At 47.3% G+C, this 18,980-nt stretch overlaps 2 protein-coding genes across 2 annotated transcripts in view; one reads left to right on the plus strand and one right to left on the minus strand.

Moving 5' to 3' along the window:
• Positions 1 to 546: 546 nt before the first annotated feature.
• On the minus strand, positions 547 to 12,704 carry TSEN15 (tRNA splicing endonuclease subunit 15). Its single transcript, XM_077332632.1, has 4 exons — positions 12,490 to 12,704; positions 5,974 to 6,055; positions 5,438 to 5,573; positions 547 to 908 (listed from the first exon to the last, which is right to left on the minus strand). The coding sequence occupies exons 1-4, from the start codon at positions 12,685 to 12,687 to the stop codon at positions 713 to 715; spliced, it is 612 nt and encodes a 203-aa protein (XP_077188747.1). The 5' UTR covers positions 12,688 to 12,704; the 3' UTR covers positions 547 to 712.
• A 3,042-nt stretch (positions 12,705 to 15,746) lies between these two features.
• COLGALT2 (collagen beta(1-O)galactosyltransferase 2) overlaps positions 15,747 to 18,980 on the plus strand; it is a 55,390-nt gene continuing 52,156 nt past the window's right edge. Inside the window, exon 1 of the mRNA XM_077332633.1 lies at positions 15,747 to 16,525. Coding sequence (XP_077188748.1) covers positions 16,266 to 16,525 — 260 coding nt within the window. The 5' untranslated portion in view covers positions 15,747 to 16,265. The remainder of the gene's footprint in view (positions 16,526 to 18,980) is intronic.

Genomic DNA, 18,980 nt, shown 5'->3' on the forward strand with positions numbered 1-18,980 from the left:
TGCTGCCCTTCAGTACCCTCAAATTGTCATCACGGATCATCATACCAGTGCCCCTTACAGACTCACTGTAAAGAAATGGACATGAGTGCTCTGGACATTTAAAATCACTGCCCCAAGACACTTGCTCGAGAGGGGCAGCATAAAAATTGGAGAAATAAATAAATAGATGCTAAATAAAATGTGCTATATAAAGCCCTGTGATGATTAATAAATTCAACTTCGGTCCATGTTTTTTGGAGTTTCAGGGGCAGCAGAAAAGTGATGTCATCTTTTTTCCAGCTGCAGCACATCTGTACCAAGAAGGGGAGGGAGAAGCCTTGGAGCGCAAACCCTAGCAAACACCCCCAACACAGGTGCTATGAATGCTTTAAAATAAGATGGATGGGGAAAATCTGCTAAAAGACCTAGACGCCCTTACAAAATTAAGTACTATTTGGTATCTAGGGGACAATTATGGAGTCAAGAACAAGGCTAGCAAATTCCTTCTGCTTCAGTTACTTGTCCGCAAATACAACCACCTAGACTTAATGAGGAGGAGAGGACAGATTCTTGAACTGGTCCATGGTCTCTCTGATGTCCCATTTTTTATTGCAAAAAAATGCATTTCCAACATCTTGCCAGTTCTCAAGGATTTGTAAAGCAGATGTTAAACCCTAATGCACCTTTCCCCCATTCCCGTCTTTAACGAATGTTCAGACTGGCTGGGGCTCCCTCATCTCAAATGCCTCTTCCTTTTTTTCCTCCACTGTTTATGGTCCACGTCTTCCGTATCGTCAGGAGGGTCGGGCATGACAAAACCGTCCGTCAGCTTGTAGTAGACTATTGTTGAATCCGATTCAACTATTGCCAGTGTGATGGACGCTGGGGCATTGGACGCTGTGTGTGTTCTCTTCATGATCTGCCTCATCCTGAAAGAAAATAAAAGAAAGATTCAGCTTTCATGCAACGTTTGTTTAAATTTCACCCAAAATCAACCTAATAAAGAGAACAAATGTGCACAAATGGTCTATATTTGAGATTTTATTCTACTCTGAGGTTCCTATTTGGGTCAATATTTTCTTTGTTCTAATTTGTAACAAATACATGTATTTTTGTTATATTTGATAATATTTATGCATTAAGTTGAGATATATATTGGGTCCCCGCATTCCAACATATTTGACCTTTTGGTTCTGAATTTGGTTCTGATTATCAGTTAGGAGGCAGGCTTTACTGCATTAGATGAGTGAGAAACTGCCTAATTCAGTGGTTCTCAACCTTGGGGTCAGGACCCCATTTGGGGTCGCCTGGCCACTTTCCTGGGTATGGAAGCGGGTGGTGGTGGTGGTGGTGGCGGAGGCAGGCAGAGGTGGCGGCCGGTGGCCAGCGGAGGTGGGTAGAGCCGGCACAGCCATGGCGATGACTGCCTCCATGCCGCCTCAATGGTTGTGTGCATGCGCACGCATGTCACCCGCACACACATGTTTCCAGCTGGCTCCTTCTCCAGTTGCCCAGCCTACCTGGAGGGTTGTGCTGGTGCCTGCTGAGAAATGCGCTGAAACACTTCGCTCAGCTCTTTCAGAGCTGGCAGGAAAGCAACCCCCTCCCCCCACAGGTCCAAAGTTGCCCCATCCCGCCTGACTCCGTCCGGCAAGCCCCGTGTGCTCTGCAGCAGGGCCACCGTGGAACCCCCCCATGGTTAAAAGAGGGGAGAAAGGAGAGAAGCGGCAAGCCGAGGGAGCAAGACGTAAGTCCAAGCCTGGCATGGAGCGGGACAGCAACGTGGATGCGGTGGCAGCAGCAATCCCCACCCCCAGGCAGGGACCTTGCCCCCCTTCAGTCACCTCCTGCGGGGGGGTTGCCCATGGGGGGGCGGTGGAAGCGCCTCTGCAGTGCAAAACTGGCAGCTCCTCCAGCTGGGTCCCTACTGGGCTTCGGCACCGAAGTTGGGGTCGCGGCAAAGAAAAGGTTGAGAACCACTGGCCTAATTGATCTGCATTTCAATCACTGCATCTTAACGATGATCAATCATGTTCGGAACCTCTATAGGCCAACAAATTGGAGAAAGCAGATCAGATTTAATGGAAATATGTCCTATTGCCCGGTGCAACGATTCTCCCTCCACAATCCTCTTGTGCTCCAATGTACACAGATAGGAGAACCGGCGTTGGGTACAGACAGGGTATAGGCAGAGAATCCTTGCAAGAGTTAATTTTCCCAGTGGAGACCAATTTAGTGAATGTGGCCCAGGGCAACAAAGATACTTCCTTCAAAACACAAATATTTATTTATTATATTTATATACCGCCCTCCCCGAGGCTCAGGGCGGTTTACAGAAAACAGGGAGGATAAAATTAACACATGGTAACAGGTCACAGTAACAGCAGTAATATTATAACAATAATAATTTAACATGATAATAACAATGATATATAAAATAGAAATTGTAAGAGCCTCAGCTCAACAGATATGCCATCTGGTTGCCACGTGGTTGTGAGGCTGTTCTTTAAGGGCACGCATCTCTGGAATTAAGACAGATCTGAACGAGAGAGCATTGCTGGGGCAAGCCGGTGGAATTCCCAGTCGACTCTGCTTCTGCACAAGTTATTTGTGGAGGGAACTGAGAGGAGGATCCGACTGTGAAGCTCTTCTTCAGTGATCACACAGAAGGCTTTGTGTGCAGCACATCTGCCGTGAATGGGTATATTGATAAACCCTGCGTCAAGCTGGTCTTGCAACGTACACATGCCAAGAGGCTTTTCTGCTTCAAAGAGCACTCCGGGACCCAAGGAAGGAAGCACCAGGGGGGGGGAAGGACAGAGAGGCAGGTACTCCCCCTCCCTGGGACCTGCATTGTTCACCCTTCTCTCCCCAGGGCTTTTGAGAGCCACCACAAGCCACCACAGGAGCATGATCACCAGCAGCATCCGGTTATAGGAAGAGTCTGATTGAGATTCCATTTTTTCAGTCATTTGGGTTCTCACTGAAGTGTAGAAAACAGACGGCAGTGCAAGAGATATCCCCCTCTGGAAGACCGTCTTCCGTACCAGACACCAAAAACATGTGAATGTTGAAATTATTTGCTTCCATGCAAAGCTGTCATATGAACAGGTTTATAATCCCAGACTAGCCACTCTGTGTCTGTAGGTCCAATGTGTACCACCCTCTTCCACAGGCAAAAAATAGGGATGTGGAAGACTGGGCAAACAGGACCTATGCACACAGGAATGCACACTGTGCACCTGCCCACAACAGATTGCTGATGAAGCGGCAATGGTAGGGGAGTTCACCCTCTCAGGAACCACTGCTGATCCTTCCGATCCAAGCCTAGGTCTTGCAAGTGCTGCACTCCTTCCAGTGGCAGGGAGGAAGCTCACAATAAGACGGTTCTTCCAGAGAAAAGAAAGAACTACCTGAGAACGGTGGGATCCATCCATCATGACATATCTCTGCTTCCAGTGGGCAGAGACACAGCTTGCTGCCATACCTACACCCCCTGCCCCCCTCATCCTGGGGACATGGCTGGAGGCCCTGCTGGTGTGGGGTGCCCTGCAAAGGGCCAAGCATGTTGGGGGTGGTTTCCTCTCCAGAGATGGTGATTCTTAAGAGGGAGGAAACAAACTAGAGGAGAAACAGCTTGGAAAGCGCCATCTCTTGAAAACTGAAGATCCAGCCTTCCTTCAGCCACCAGAGCTTCAAACTTTGCCAACTAGAGTGATAGGAGAAGGGACAGGGCCCCACCCCATGGCTTACACTTTTCAACTTCACCCAGCCCTAGAAAGCCAAATGATAAAAGACTGGTCTGCATATTCAGGTTTATCACTTGGGGAACATCCTTCTGCAGAATGTACCATTTCACAAAATAAGGGGGGGGGCTGCATATTTCCCCCCTCCCCAATACATGCAGCTGAACTAAACTCCTGTGTGTTGCATGTGTGTCTAAAGTGCCATCAAGTTGCAGCCAATTCATGGTGACCCCATATCCTTTTCAAGGCAAGAAACTATCTTATCTTCTTACAGACAGACATACAGATCTTTAGTATGTCATAGACCAGCATAACTTATCTACTTATTATTATAACTCCTTTTCATGGGAGGATCTGCGGCTCACGATGACAGAGCACTGCTTTTGTGTCCAGAACGACTGAGGTTCAGTCCTGGAATCTGCAGCTCAAAAGATCGGGAAAGATCCTGCTCTGTCTGAGACCCAGGAGAGGCGCTGATTTAAAGGAAAATATTAGACTAAGGTAAATGGATCAGTGATTGGACTTAAAGTAAAGTACAATTGTCTGTTTTAATTCTGTGCTGCTTTGATGTTGGCAAACACAGCTTAAACATAGCAAACCAAATTAAAAGACCTTTAAATGCTCTGCCCTCACTCCAAAAAAATCCTGCCATGTAGAAAGCTAGCATGTCAAGGAGATGGTCATCAGGACAAATGGCAGCTTGCCACAGACAGGACCACTGATCTAAGGGACATTCAAGCTTCCACTTGTGCTGTAAAGTCACAAGAAGGCTGTGATTTCTCTCAGTTCTGAAGACGAATCCAAATTCTTCACTTAGGGACTGGATTCTGCTTCAGGGAAGCAGGGCTGATGGCCAGAGCCGTGTACTTCATGATACGCAGAGGCCTTTCCTCAGCCACACAAGAGAACTGGCACCAGCGCTTCACTGAAGTCACTTGGCAGCTAGGAACCAAACTCAGCCTTGACAGGAATCACACACGGCGTATTTGCTCAATAGGAAAGGCTGGTCACAAACCGGACTTTCCATCAATGTGATTCATTCACCCCTTCCAAGAATGCATCTCTTTCACTCGGATGCCAAGGACAGAGCAAACAGCATTCCCACCGTACAGATTTATGGAAACATGACGTGAGCAGAAGATGCATACAGTATATAAGAACTCCAGGAAGAAAACTGCTTTCTACACACATTTGCAGGAGCCTTCCCGATGCCTAAGGGGGCAGGACGCCACGGTGGCTCAAAGGCCACTGACTGGGACCAACACAGATCTGGAAAGTATTGGAGCAGAGGTGGCGAGTGCAAGGGCAGATCCCAGCATTGTGTCTATTTCATGCATTACATCAGTAGGAAATGGGGAAGATCTTGCTAGTTGGCCAACAAGAACTCAGTAGAATTTGGTCAAGTTTATTTCTTCTCTGCCACAGTTAACGTGAAACTTGGTGTGTGTATTAACTGAGCCAAACGTGTTATCTCCTTTTGCATAAGAGGGAGGGGCCAGAAACTATGCATAAGAGGGAGGGGCCAGGGTCACTGGGAGGGGCCAGAAACTATGCAGACTGCTGAAGCCAGGCCCACAGCCCCTGGAAATCCCATCCACAACCCTTCTGGCTTCTGTAACTCACTACAAATACAAACAACTCTGAACATTCACCATCCTTGGTTGTGTTTGACTGCAAATTCAAAAGGAAATGCTCCATGTATAATTACTCACTTTTCATGGCTGAATGTTGCATGGACAGGAGTTGGCACCACCACTTGTAAATCCTCGGCCTCTCTCTCACGCCCACGAAGACATACCAGCTGGAATTCTGCTAGCCCAAAATAGGAGACCTCATGCCAGTTTCTAGCTGAGCAATATGTCAGAGACCGGACAAATATAACATGAACAAAAACAAAGAGCAATTCAGATATGCCAATTATGGACCCTGCACACAACAAACGAACTCAAATCTGATGTTACATATCTTCAGGGTCTCTGTCTTTGCTAATATACTTTTCTTTTTCCTCCAGAAAAAGCTCAGGGGCTGCTGGATTCTGTGTGCACAAACCACACCCAACACTGCAGAGGTTAAGCGGACCTGAGGGCAGGATCTCAATCCTCAACAGTTTAGAGGCTCAAGACGCATGTGCCTTTCCTTAGGACACGAGAAGAGCATTCTCGGCATTTTTCTTATTCCAGAACAAAGCATCTTAGCAGCCTATCTTTATTCCACAGACTGCCCTGGAAAAGGACCTTCATTAACTTACCTTCTAAGAGATCCAAGTATACTAAGAATGCGGCATAAACACGGCCGCTGTCAGCGACGTCCAATGACATCATCCTCGTGAGCTGGAACGCAGAAAAAAAAAACAAGCAATGCGTCTCTTGGAGGAAGTGTGGGGGAAATCACATTGCGGGCAATAAAACGCAAGCAGAACTCTATCCACAGCATATGGGAGTGTTTCCCGCGGACTCCAGGGACTTCTGGCAGAAACCCAAACAAAGCACAACATGCACAAATTCTTCTGAACAAGCAAAATGAAATACCCAGCCTGTTAAAGGATTTACTGAGAGATACAGCCTGTTAAAAGACTGATAGGTTGTTGGTTTTTGAGTCAGTAAAACTGTCCTCCAAAAGAAGCATTTTAGAGTCCCTGCGTATGTGGGGGGAGAACCAGTCCATAAAATTCATTGTTCAAGAATTGTTGTCAGTCTTTTGGAAAGAGTCCATTTCATTTCTTTCTTTGGAAAGGACCTGACTATAGGATGGGGGCGTGGGAAGCCCTACCCAGATCCTGACCTGGAATGGATGATTTCCAGCCAAGCGCTGAAGTCCATGCTGGAACCAGAATGGCAATGGGAGCTGTGGGTGGAATTGTGGTTTGAGGAGAAAACAGCCCCAAATACCAGAGGCAAAGGATGCTGCTCTGTTAACCAGACAATGGGTGATGGGCAGGATTCTGCCAAGTCTCTCCAATGTACCGCTGGCCAATAGCAATGGCTGATATTGCTAGACCTCCCCCCCCCCAATCCCTTCTGTGCCTCAGGGGAGCTCCTGTGCTTGAGCACACACTGGCAGAGATCCATCACTATGGTAAGTCTCTTGTGAAAGGTCTAGTTTAAGCCCTGAAGACCCCCCCCCCCCGGCACAGAGCCAGAATGCTAGAAATGACAAACTGCAATACTGCTAGGAATGAATATTGAGTTTCTCTTATGCCTGGCACAGAATAATGTGTTAGCTGCTTTATAGAGTTGGATACGTTGTGTGAATTGAGAATTAATTGCCAGAAAAGTTAAACACTTGAGTGGCAAAGTTAGTCTTTTATAGGCTCCACAAGCTAATATTTTTCCAGACTCCTGAGTGTTCGAATTATGCAACTGGCAAAAGAATTCCTCCTTAAAAAGCTTATTACAGTAAAAAAAAGAATCACATCAGCTCATGGAGTGAATGCCACATCCTGATAAAGATACGGGCACACGGCCCTGGTGCAGACAGAGGACTATTGTGGAGAGCTCTGCAGAACTTAAAAAGCTCACGCCCACCTACTCTGATAAGACATCAATGCATTTACCAGCTCTTTATCTGTTGGACACTTTCCTGAGAATGTTCTGGTTCGGCCTCACTTGGAGTACTGTGTTCAATTTTGGGCACCCCAGTTGAAGAGGGATGTTGACAAACTGGAACGTGTCCAGAGGAGGGCAACAAAGATAGTGAGGGGTTTGGAGACCAAAACATATGAAGAAAGGTTGGGGGAGCTTGGTCTGTTTAGCCTAGAGAGGAGACGACTGAGAGGGGATGTGATAACCATCTTCAAGTATTTAAATGGCTGCCATATAGAGGATGGAGCAGAATTGTTCACTATTGCCCCAGAGGGACAGATCAGAACGAATGGGATGAAATTAATTCAAAAGAAATTCCATCTAAACATCAGGAAGAAGTTCCTGACAGTTAGAGCTGTTTCTCAGTGGAACAGGCTTCCTCGGGAGGTGGTGGGTTCTCCATATTTGGAAACTTTTAAACAGAGGCTGGATAGCCATCTGATGGAGAGGCTGATTCTGTGAAGGCTCAAGGGGGTGGCAGGTTACCGTAGATGAGCGATAGGATTGTGAGTGTCCTGCATAGTGCAGGGGGTTGGACTAGATGACCCATGAGGTCCCTTCCAACTCTATGATTCTATGATTCTATGATTTGTGTCCTAAGCCAAAATTTTGCGCCATACTCAGTTGGCACAATCTTGTAAGATTAAGTACATTGTACATTTAATTATCATTGTGATTATTATTAATTTTATTTGTAGTCAGTACCTCTCTGGCAACAGCCTTAAGAGAATAGTTCTATTCATATATCACACAAAAATTAGTCATATTATGGTATTCATTTAGGGTTGTCAGAATCCCCTGGCCACTGGTGGGGGATGGGGCATGGCCCAGCTACCTCCCTCATAGTCTTCCACTGGAAGCCCAGTGGGTCTTCCTGACATAGCTTCCTGCAAACCGATTTAAATGAAATATGCTTCTGAGTAGATCTGTGTACTACTGATTTCCTTTAATTGCTATCTATTTGTCTGTCTGACTATATGTTACACACACAAACACACAGAGTTCTTGTTGTCTTATATTATTTCATCAAACTTTAGTTAAGCCCAGAGAGATTGCAGGTTACTCTCATAACTTTGATGATTTGTTTTATTTCTATTCATTGGACATTTCTACTCTGCCTTGCATCCAAGGTGGTGAACATCCAGTCATTAAAATGTCCACTGAAATATTTAAATTGTCTAGGGTTGCCAAGGCCCCCAGGCTACAGTGGGGGATGGAGGGGTTGGATTGCCAAATCTAGGTTCAACCAAATGCCTGGTGGAACAAGCTCCTGGAAGAGGTGAGGACTCTGACGGAGCTTTCAGAGTTCCACAGGGCCTCCAAGACAGAGCTCTTCCACCAGGCATTCGGTTGAGGCCAGGGCAAGGGAAACCAGAGGCCCCTCTCTGGCTTAGTGATGACAGCAGGGCCCCTTGAACATCTCCTCTGAGAGCATTGGGAGGCTGTTGAAGGCAGGTGGGGATGAGAGATGTTCACAGCTTGGGAGGAAATGGTTTTATGGGAGATTGTTTTGCTTTTTTATTGTGGAGGTTTTTAGCACTGTAACTCACTGAGAGCCAGCTTGCTAGGAGTGGCAAGTAATAAATCAAATAATAAAGAAAGAACGAAAAAGAAAAATAGGTTAGGATACTCCTGGAAAACTGGGGATGGAGCCTGGGGAGTACAGGGACCTCAGTGGGGTATGATGCCATAAAGTCCATCCTCTAAAGCAGCCATTTTCTCCAGGGGAACTGATCTCTGTAATCCTGAGATGAGTTGTAATTCTGGGAGATCCTGAGGTCCCACCTGGAGGCTAGCACTCTTAATACAATTTCAAGGAAAATATATAAACCTAAAAACATAATCAGGATCTATTAAATCAGTAGTATATACTTTTGTTCATCCTGAACCTACTGTTCATCAGAGTCATTGGATGCCTTTGAGTTCTAGTGTTTAGAGAAACTTCTTTGTCAACTTAGCACCCCATGCATCATCATACCACATACAATGTGCATGGTCCTTCCAAGGACATGCCAGCCCTCTGATTGGCCCTCACTGTGAGACATAGGGTGATGGCCCTCCCCCGTGAGGGCCAATCAGAGGGCTCCTGCATCATCCAAAGGCTTTTCCCCACTTCCCATGCCTGAGAAGGACCGTTTATGCACTGGGAACTTCACTTCCCCAGCTCCCGGGCAGGAGCACAAATAGGAGGTGGATGAGGTGCACCAGGCCAAATGTTCCCCTGTGTGGGGGCATGAATAGGTGGGGCAACTTGCCTTGACTAAAACTCCAGTCTGCAGCACAGCATGAAACCTCCAGTGCATAAACGGTCAAGGATAAGCCACTAGTAGGTGAGGCCAAAAGCTATTCACCACGACCCCAAGATCTTTCCCCCTCTCAGTCTTAGCAAGTTCAAACTTCATTATTCTGTACTTGAAGATGGGATTTTTTGCCCCAATGTGCATCACTTTACAACTTGCCAGACCACAGAGATAGTACTGAACTGAAAGTGAGCCAAGATGAGCTTCCATTACCATAAAAGATCAGGTTTTCACTTTGGGGAAGAAGGAAGGAGAGTTAAAGTCCAGATTGCTTGCAGAAGGGCATGAGATTACGTAGTTCAGAATGCCTTTTACCAATTTAGATCAGTACGCCAGCTGTAGCCACTGTTATCTATGCTATAAGAACATTTCAGAGGACTTTATGCACGGACTCTCTCTGCAACATCTTCAGGATATCCAGCTGGCTCAGAATATGGCAGCAGTTTGTTCACAAGGACTTGGCACAGACAAAACAATTTGCTGGTGATCAAAAACTTAACTGGCTTTCAGTTTGTTTCTCAGCTCCACTGCTGATATGGTCTTTTAAAACTCTAATGATCTGGGATGAAGGTCTCTGAAGGTCTACCTTTTCTCTTAAGAGCATATCCATCAGTCAAAATTACCAGGGGCCATCTCTAGGCATCCTTGCCTTCAAAAGTCAAGATGGAATCCCTTCATCAAAGTTTCGCACTATAGCTCACTTCAGATGTACAGTTTTGGTACACCAATCACTTGTAATGCTCCTTCTATGTGCAGTAATTTCATGAAAATAGGGGAACACGTACCTTTTTTCATGCATGTACAACTTTGCTACATGCAAATGCACACTCTGCATTCATGGTTGGGGCACTAAAACTGAACATCTGTAAAGAGATCATCTAGGATGGGGGTAGTCAACCTATGGTCCTCCAGATGTTCATGGACTACAATTCCCATGAGCCCCTGCCAGCATTTGTCCATGAACATTTGGAGGACCACAGGTTGACTATCCCTGATCTAGGAGCCTTTGATGCTTTTGCAGCTGTGTCTCCCTGCCCCCTCTAACGCTCACTGGTTTCATTGATTGTGTTTTATGGCTACTCTACAAATGCTCAGTGCTATTTAGCCACTTGCATTATTGTTCTTAGGTATCTAGTCTAAGACTAAGTTCACTCCAGGGCAGTACAGAAGCTGAGGACATTTTAGGGCTGGAAAACTACCACAGTTGAACAGCTTAACTTTGACTGAAAGGTTTGTTTGTTTGTTTGTGAAAGTAGAACTTTTTGCCATGTTAAGAAGAAAAGCGATTTGGGAGACAGTTTGTCAGTGTTGAGTTTTCAAACCACAGAAATTTCTCAGCAGCAGGTACAGCCAGGTAAACATAGATCCAAAACAGCAGTTTATAGATGAGAATTAATTTGCCTTGCTGTATAGCTGTTAATTTTGGTTTGTCAGAGCTTAATGACAAGGCTATTAGTCTCATCTGGACCATTATATTAATTGTTCAAAATTGTCAACATCACAGATGACCTGCATACATATATGAACTGCTCATAACAGAGCCTTTTCTCCCACTCTTAAATCTCCGATACCAAAGAAGTCCTAAACTGATTTCAGACTATGTTTTTAAAAAGCATGTATTTTGGCAGCCAAATGTTACTAGCCCAGAACTGGAAACTTGCTGAAAATATAAGCATCAAGGACTGGATAAATAACATCTCGTTTATAGCCACATTTTGAGTTTGAGTTATCCATCTGAAAGATGGAAGGCAACTTAAGCCATCACTTCTGACAACTTGGAAACACTTCCTTGGTTTTGGGCAGCTTAAACTGAATTTAAAAGTGTTTAGCTGTTGCATTCTTAATATGTGCCCTGATTTAAGAATTTTCTCTTCTTCATAGTTGTACAAATGTAATCATCATCCTCGGGAACTTGCATCTCCCCTCTCTATTATTAAGTGCTTTCTGGTTGAACTCAGTTCATAAAGTTAGTTGCCAAATGTACAGAGCTCAAACAGAAAGAAAATCATAGATGTATTTAGATCCTGCTACCTCCCCCATCTCCACTTCTAAGAGCCAGCTTGGTATAGTGGTTAGGAGTGCGGACTTCTAATCTGGAGAGTTGGTTTGATTCCCCTCTCCTCCTTCACATGCAGCCAGCTGGGTGACCGTGGGCTCACCAAAGAACTGATAAGGCTGTTCTGATCAGGAGTAATATCAGGGCTCTCTCAGCCCCACCTCCCTCACAGGGTGTCTGTTATAGGGAGAGGAAAGGGAAGGCGACTGTAAGCCGCTTTGAAACTCCTTCAGGTAGATAAAAGCGGCATATAAGAACCAACTCTTCTTTTTCTTCTAAGTCTAAGCTAAACCACCCCCACCGGTTTCACGTCTCCTCCCCTTCTCTTGGGGCAGCAGGAGATGGACACAGGCCCCAGGTGCGGGGAGCTGGGCGGGAACCCTGTGCTGGCCGCGGGGGCGGCGATTCCGGTTGCCCTGTTCTCTCACAGCCAAGCACGCTGCAGCCGAGAGAAGACGGCCCTGCACCTGCCACGGAATAAAGGCCCTGTCGTGGCCGAAGACTCTCGGGTACATCTAGGAGCGCTTTTTAATATTACAAAAATAAGGAGAAAGGCCGTCACTTTGCTCTCTTGCTCCAAGAGCGGCATAAAGGCGGCGCTGCCCTCTGCACATGCTCAGAGAGAGCCACCAGTACATTCTCCCTCCAGTAAAGGTCGGAGCATCACTTTCAGAGTCCTGCCCAACACTAAAGACGTCTGCGACGAGCCTCCGCCTTTCAACCTTTCCGAGGCGGGATCCCACCCCCAACTCCTCACCCCCACCCCGCTTTGCCCGGGGGCAGCAGGGGGTCCCTCCCCAGCACGCCCCCCTCACACCCACACTCACCGTCGGGTGCGCAGCCAGCCAGTCCTCTCGGGACGCCCACCGCCCAGGGATCGGGGCTTCCTGCTCCCGAGCAGACCCCTGCGAAGAGCCCCCCGCGAAGAGCCCCCGGCTCTCGGCATCCCCTGCCATTCCGCAGTCGCGTGCTCCGCGGCTTCGATCCGGCCGGCGCCTCAGCGTTTCTGGCTCGGCTCGAAACATGCGAGCAGCCTCTAAGGTTCCGCTCTCCCGGAGAGGCGCAGAAGTTTATGAAAGAATTTGTCAAGCGCTTGTTTTTGCTGCTAGAAATCTATGCATTTACCCCACATCCATCCCCAGCACATATACGCAAAGTCTTTATTAATCAAAACCAGCACTGCATTATTTGCTAAATCAAGAGGGTACGTTATATGGTGGCAGTGGCAGAAAACGACATCACAGTTCACTGAGTGCTTGCACTGGAAAGCTCACGCCTTGAATAAATCTTTGTTGGTCTTAAAGTTGCTACTGGACTCTGATTTTATTATGGTGACCCGGCAGGGCTTTCAAGGCAAGAGATGTTCAGAGGCAGATATATACCTAAGAATAAAAAATAAATAAAAATAAGACTATTTATAGACATAGACTTTTATTTTGGGCTGATCCTGCGTTGAGCAGGATGGCCCCTTCCAACTCTATGATTCTATTATTTACACTGGGACATTATATTGTGACGTGTGTGTGTGTGTATAAAATTATAGTTTCAAAAATAAAATTTATAATAATCAGCAAACAGTTATATCTGAATATTTTTTTTAAGCTAAAACATATTTTATTTTTTCAGTATAGCAGGAGGGAAGGGGGGGTGAGAAACAACAATGAGTGCTTTCCTTACCAGTCCCACCAATATACAAACCAATGCCTGGATTCTCCTCTCCCCCCTCGCCTCCCCCTTGGTTTTGACAAATCTTTGTAATCTGGGTTTGGTCACCTGGGGGTTGGGCATGCTTTTTCACTGGTCATGATCTGTAGAAATCTGCTCTAGGGTTAGTAAACCAACTAGAACAAGACATCTTGGATTCCACACCCTCAAATCACACACAGAAAACAGTCTTTCAGATTAGGAAAGCACCTGTTCCCCTAAACCTTCTTCTTTGGACTAGCAGTAGCAACTAGCAAGTAGAGGGTGGTTTTCACTGGCGGGACATTCAAGGACATTTTTAACCCTCCTTATTTCCAAGGAGCTATGGGAAGCATATCTAGGTCTTCCATCCTACATTTTATCCTCATAACAACCCTGTGAGGTAACTTAGATGGAGGGAGAGGCCAAAGGATTCACTGAGCTTTGTGGCGCAGAGAACATAAAGAAGAGCCCTGCTGGATCAGACCAATGGCCCATCTACTCCAGGATTGGTTGTTGTGGAGAGCCAACAAATCTGGAGAAGATAATATCCCTCAATTAAAGTTTGTGGCCTTCCCCCTTTTTGATGATCAGTGTTCCTCTGGGCATGGAAGAGTGGCTGATTTTTATTTTGGCAGCTATTGGAATAAATAATAATACCTGCAAAATTCTGGAAACTAAGCTGTTGTTTTTGGCATGGGAAGCAGGCAGGAGAAGAGCGTCGAATCCCAATTGTGTGTTCTGCAAGAACGTCTGGTTTCCGTTCTGTCTTGCCTTCCCCTTTTTCCCCATCAATAAGTACACCATTGATTTGTATATTAATAATAATCTTAGTGTGATATAGTTATAACATAGACTTCTTGGAGTGTACAAAGCATTTCACAATTTTTAAATTATTATTAAAACAACCCTCCAAAGTAGGGTCTGCATTCTTATCCCCCTGTTGTAGGCAGGTTGCTGAGGGACAGATATTTCCCTACCTGATAGAAGCCACGGCCTGAGCAGGCTGTAAATTATAGGAGGTCATTAATTCATAGGGTTGACATAAGTCAGAAGAAACTGGATGGCACTTACGTGCGTGCACACACACACATACACACACACAATAGAGCTGTTGACTCAATTCACATCTGCTCTAGTCCTAAGATTGTAGCCCTTTCCACAAAAATAATCCTATGAATGGACAACTCTGAAAAAAGCTCTTTTGGTGGCATGTGAAGGGGATTTTAAACATTTTTCCCAAATGCAACTGTCTTAGATGAATTTAAATTTCCCATCCTGTCCCATGAGTAGCTGTACTTTAAAAAAGTATTTTCCGCAGGTATTTTCCGCAACACAGTTATACGACCAAACAGTCATGGAACTTGCTGTACTTCAAGGGTGGCTTTTAGAGCCATATTTACTTGCAAGAAAAGTATTTGAAAGCAATGGGATTTAATTTCAGGACGTTCACCAGATCAGGCCATAAACCTTGGACTAGGTACGTCTGGCCTCTTTGGTCCTGGCCCCTACCTGGTGGAATGAGCTCCCAGAAGAGCTGAGGGCCCTGCCAGAGCTCTTCTGCCAGGCATTTGATTGGGGCCAATGAATCCAGTGATAATAGCACCTAGAACATTGCCTGGGCTCCCCTTCACATGGATGTCTCCCCTCCAGCTGAAATTAAATCAGAACTACCTTGAAAACTCTATGGACATTTCCAAAAGGCAAAACCTGGACAGTACCAAAGACCAACAAGGGCCATCAGCTAATTAATTTCCAATAGGTTTTAGTGTTAGGTTGATGTTGAAGTTGTTTTATTTCTTGTAGACAGATGATAGATGGATGGATGGAGATTAATATTGAGCATTTAGGTAGATAGCCCTGCCTTCCAGTGAAGGGGGTTTCCCAGCTCAGTCCCACACTTGTAGAGCAGAGATCCACAGTATTTCTCTTTGTCAAGAGAGCATATAAGTTTGCAGTGTCCTCCTGATCGGTTTCTTGTGCTGGGTGGACTGGCTGGAGGGCCGGTCCTGTGAGATTCCCCCCCTCCACACACACACAGAGGTAAAAAAAAAAAAAGAAGGAACCAAAATGAATGCTAGCACTGAGTTTGCATGTCATATATATAGGCGAACCAGACAAGGCCATTTCATGTTTCACAGAAGAAGTTTTTGAAAAGAATGACTCTTGGGGTGTTCTAGAATCTCGAAGCCAAAAGCCCCAAATGCACGTGGCAAAGTCTCGCCTCTTGATTTTATAATCGGAATTTTTATGGCAAAGGAATATCCAGAAGTATTCCTCCGACGAAGAGAACGTTGGCTCTCAAAAGCCGACACCTTGAAAGGTGCCAGCGGGACTCAAAGCGACCGGTCCCAAAGTATTCCGTCCACCGCCTGATCCAGCATTTCACCGCCTGCCTGTTCACGCGTTACAATGAACGCACCTTCACGCCCCCGAAAGCATTTGTGACGCGCCGTGGCAGTTTCCAGGCGGCGAAAGAGCCAAGCAAGAGGCTACTTGCATTTCCCACCGCGCGTCAACAGACCTGCTGCACTCAGGCCACGGGGACACACGGGGCAATCGGCCGGAAAGAAAACGCCCACCCCCCACCCCCGGGCGTTGCGACTTCCAATTTGTGGGAACTTTTTAAAAATGACAAAGTTGCGTTGAGGGAAGGCTGCGAGGGGCAGAGCGAGAAAGCGCACTCTGCCGTCTTCGAAAGGGAAGGCGAAGCGATGGGCGGCCCCTCCGCCTTTTTCGCGCCCAAGGACCGGCCCCCGGCTCCTCCCGCCCAGACGCGTGCAGGCGAGCCGCGCCGCACCGCCTCTCCGCCCGCGCTCCTTCCCTCGCCCGCTCGGCAGGTACGGCCGGAGCTCTCGGCGCCCCGACGGGAGTGTGGCCGCTGTGCGCCGACGGCATCGGGCCGGGGCTGCGGGGGACCATGGCCGCGGCGACCCTCGAGCTCCCTTCGGCGCCCGCCTCGGTGCGGCTGCTCCTGCTGCTCCACGTTGCCTCGACTCTCCTCTGGCTGCCGCGGGGCCGCTGCGCGGAGGAGGCGCCGGAGGAGCCGCTGCCGGAATCCGCCCTGCAGAAGCCCACCGTCTTCTTGGCCGTCCTCGCCAGGAACGCCGCCCGCGCCCTGCCCCACTTCCTCGGCTGCCTGGAGAGGCTGCGCTACCCCAAGGCCAGGATCGCCGTCTGGTGAGGGAGGGAGGGAGACCCCGGGGACGGGGGAAGGGGCTGGCCTGGGAGGCTTCCCGCCGGGGGCTCAGGAAGGACGCCGGGATGGAGGGATCCGGGCCTCGAAGCAGCGGGGGTGGGGGGGACCTGACTGGGTTGCCAACTGCCCCGGAGAGAGGTCTGCCCGCCTGGTCTGCCTTTAAGGTGAGCCTGGCCCACAGATTTGCACCGAAGGCAACTGCCTGCCGTGAGAGAGGCACAGGAGTAAGAGAAATGTTGGCAACCCCCAGTGGGGGGGGGGGGGAGCTGCCGGGGATTATCCGGGACCATCTAGGAAAGGGATGGGGGCAGGAGGGGTATGGGCTGGGGGGAACTCCAGGGAGCAAGAGAGGGAGGGAAGGAATATTCCATTTGGATAAGTCCAGGTAAACTCAGATGCACTTTGAACACAGAACAGCATCTGGCAATGTGGCCAAGCGCAGAGCAGGGCTGAAGGGTAACAGAAATCGCAGACCGGGTGGTCAGGTTATGATGGTGGAGAGGGAAGGGTGATGTTTTGCATTTGGCTGTGTCTTGGCTGCAAGGACCTGAGACCTTCCACGGCAGGGTACGCTGGGGCAAAGAAATCCAGTTGCAAGTGGGTTGGCAAGCTGGGGCCAAATGCACATGTCCATCTTTCCTGGCTTACAATACCTGGCTGGCCCCTAAAACAGCTATCTCTCTTTATTGCTGCAGACCTTTCCAGCAGGTGCTCTGATGAATAATTTTTTGTGTCTCCTGCAGAGTTCCTTATCTCTGGTTGAGGGGAAGATGTATAATGTGTCTGTATGTGCCTACTACTGAATCTGCTTTGCTGAGACACAGTTTAATGATTCAGAATATATTAAGCCCAGAGGAGGCTCTGTTGACTTTTGACAGCAGGCTCCAGTGGCATTTTTCCTCCTCCTGACCCTGCTATAGCTGTGGCCTGATTTTAAACAGGATGCTGGCTGGGGCAAAGGAACTCACCCATGTGACTTCATGCTTGCATGGTATCTCCTTTAGATTAGGCTGGAAGCTGTGCCATCTAGCTGCTTAGTGCACATTGAAGCTCCCCCACAGGCAGCTTGGGCTCACCACAACACTGATAAAGCTGTTCTGACAGAGCAGTGATATCAGGGCTCTCTCAGCCCCACCTCCCTCACAGGGTGTCTGTTGTAGGGAGAGGAAAGGGAAGGCGAATGTAAGCCGCTTTGAGATTCCTTCAGGTAGAGAAAAGCGGCACCTAAGAACCAACTCTCCTTCTTCAGTAATAGCAGGGCTCTCTCAGCCTCACTACCCTCACAGGGTGCCTGCTATAGGGAGAGGAAAGGGAAGGCGCGAATGTGAGCCGCTTTGGGACTCATTCGGGTAGAGGACAATGGCATATAAGAACTACTACTATGTCTCCTTCTCCTCCTCCTCCTGAAATGAGTGGAATGTGCCATGTCTGGAGGCTAATATTCAGGATTTACTACTCCCTTATAAAATCATGAAAAATTGCCCTACCTTGAAGAGGTATAAACAATAATTGTAGGCAAAGTGTTAGAAAAGCTCAATAGGAGCTTAGGCTAGGAAGAAGTGCTAAACATAGCAAAAAAGGCTTCTTCAGTTATATTTCAAGTAAGAAAAAGAGTAGGGACATGGTAGGAACACTGCAAGAAAAGCAGCATATAAGAACCAACTCTTCTTCTTCTTCTGCGAGGACAAGAAAGTGAAATTACAACAGTTGATGAGGAAAGGGCTATACTGCTTAACTCATGTTTTTTCTCAGTCTTCTCTTGTGAGGGAAATAATGCTCATGTGGCAAAAACGTAACACAACACAGGGGGTGGGAATGGTGGCCTAGGATCACTGTTGGAGGAGTCCACAAACACCTAGTTTCTTTAAATGAAACAAAGTCTTCTGGGCCAGATGAATTGCATCCAAGGGTACTTAAAAGAACTTGCAGACGTAATCTCTGAACCTCTGGCCATTATTTTTGACACTTCTTGGAGAACGGGTGGAACGGTTTCTCAGTGGGACAGGCTTCCTTGGGAGCTGGTGGGTTCTCCCATCTTTGGAAATTTATAAACAGAGGCTGGATAGCCATCTGATGGAGAGGCTGATTCTGTGAAGGTTCAAGGGGGTGGCAGGTTACAGTGGATGAGCAATAGGGTTGTGAGTGTCCTGCATAGTGCAGGGGGTTGGACTAGATGACCCATGAGATCCCTTCCACCTCTATGATTCTATGGAGCCGTCTGTTGCTATATCTTCACTTTTGTATTGGGTACATTTCCACTCGGGTACGTATAAGCCGAGGAGGGCTTTTTCAGTGTGAAAAAGGTGCTGAAAAACTAGGCTTATACGTGAGTATATAGGGTAATTTGATTCTTCAAGATATGCCGATTTTTCATGATTTTGTAAAGTTGTGGTAGTGATGCTTTTTTCGATTCAGCAGGTGAATGTTTTACAGAAA

Source organism: Paroedura picta, chromosome 4 (genome assembly GCF_049243985.1).
Source record: "Paroedura picta isolate Pp20150507F chromosome 4, Ppicta_v3.0, whole genome shotgun sequence".
Taxonomy (NCBI): domain Eukaryota; kingdom Metazoa; phylum Chordata; class Lepidosauria; order Squamata; family Gekkonidae; genus Paroedura; species Paroedura picta.

Bases quoted from the DNA above. Each gene is read 5' to 3' on its own strand.
- TSEN15 (XM_077332632.1), bottom strand. From the start codon at position 12,687: ATGTTTCGAGCCGAGCCAGAAACGCTGAGGCGCCGGCCGGATCGAAGC. The intron at 6,056-12,489 runs GTGAGTGTGGGT...TCTGCGTTCCAG, and splicing joins GGCTGGCTGCGCACCCGACG to CTCACGAGGATGATGTCATT. The intron at 5,574-5,973 runs GTAAGTTAATGA...CATATTGCTCAG, and splicing joins ATACTTGGATCTCTTAGAAG to CTAGAAACTGGCATGAGGTC.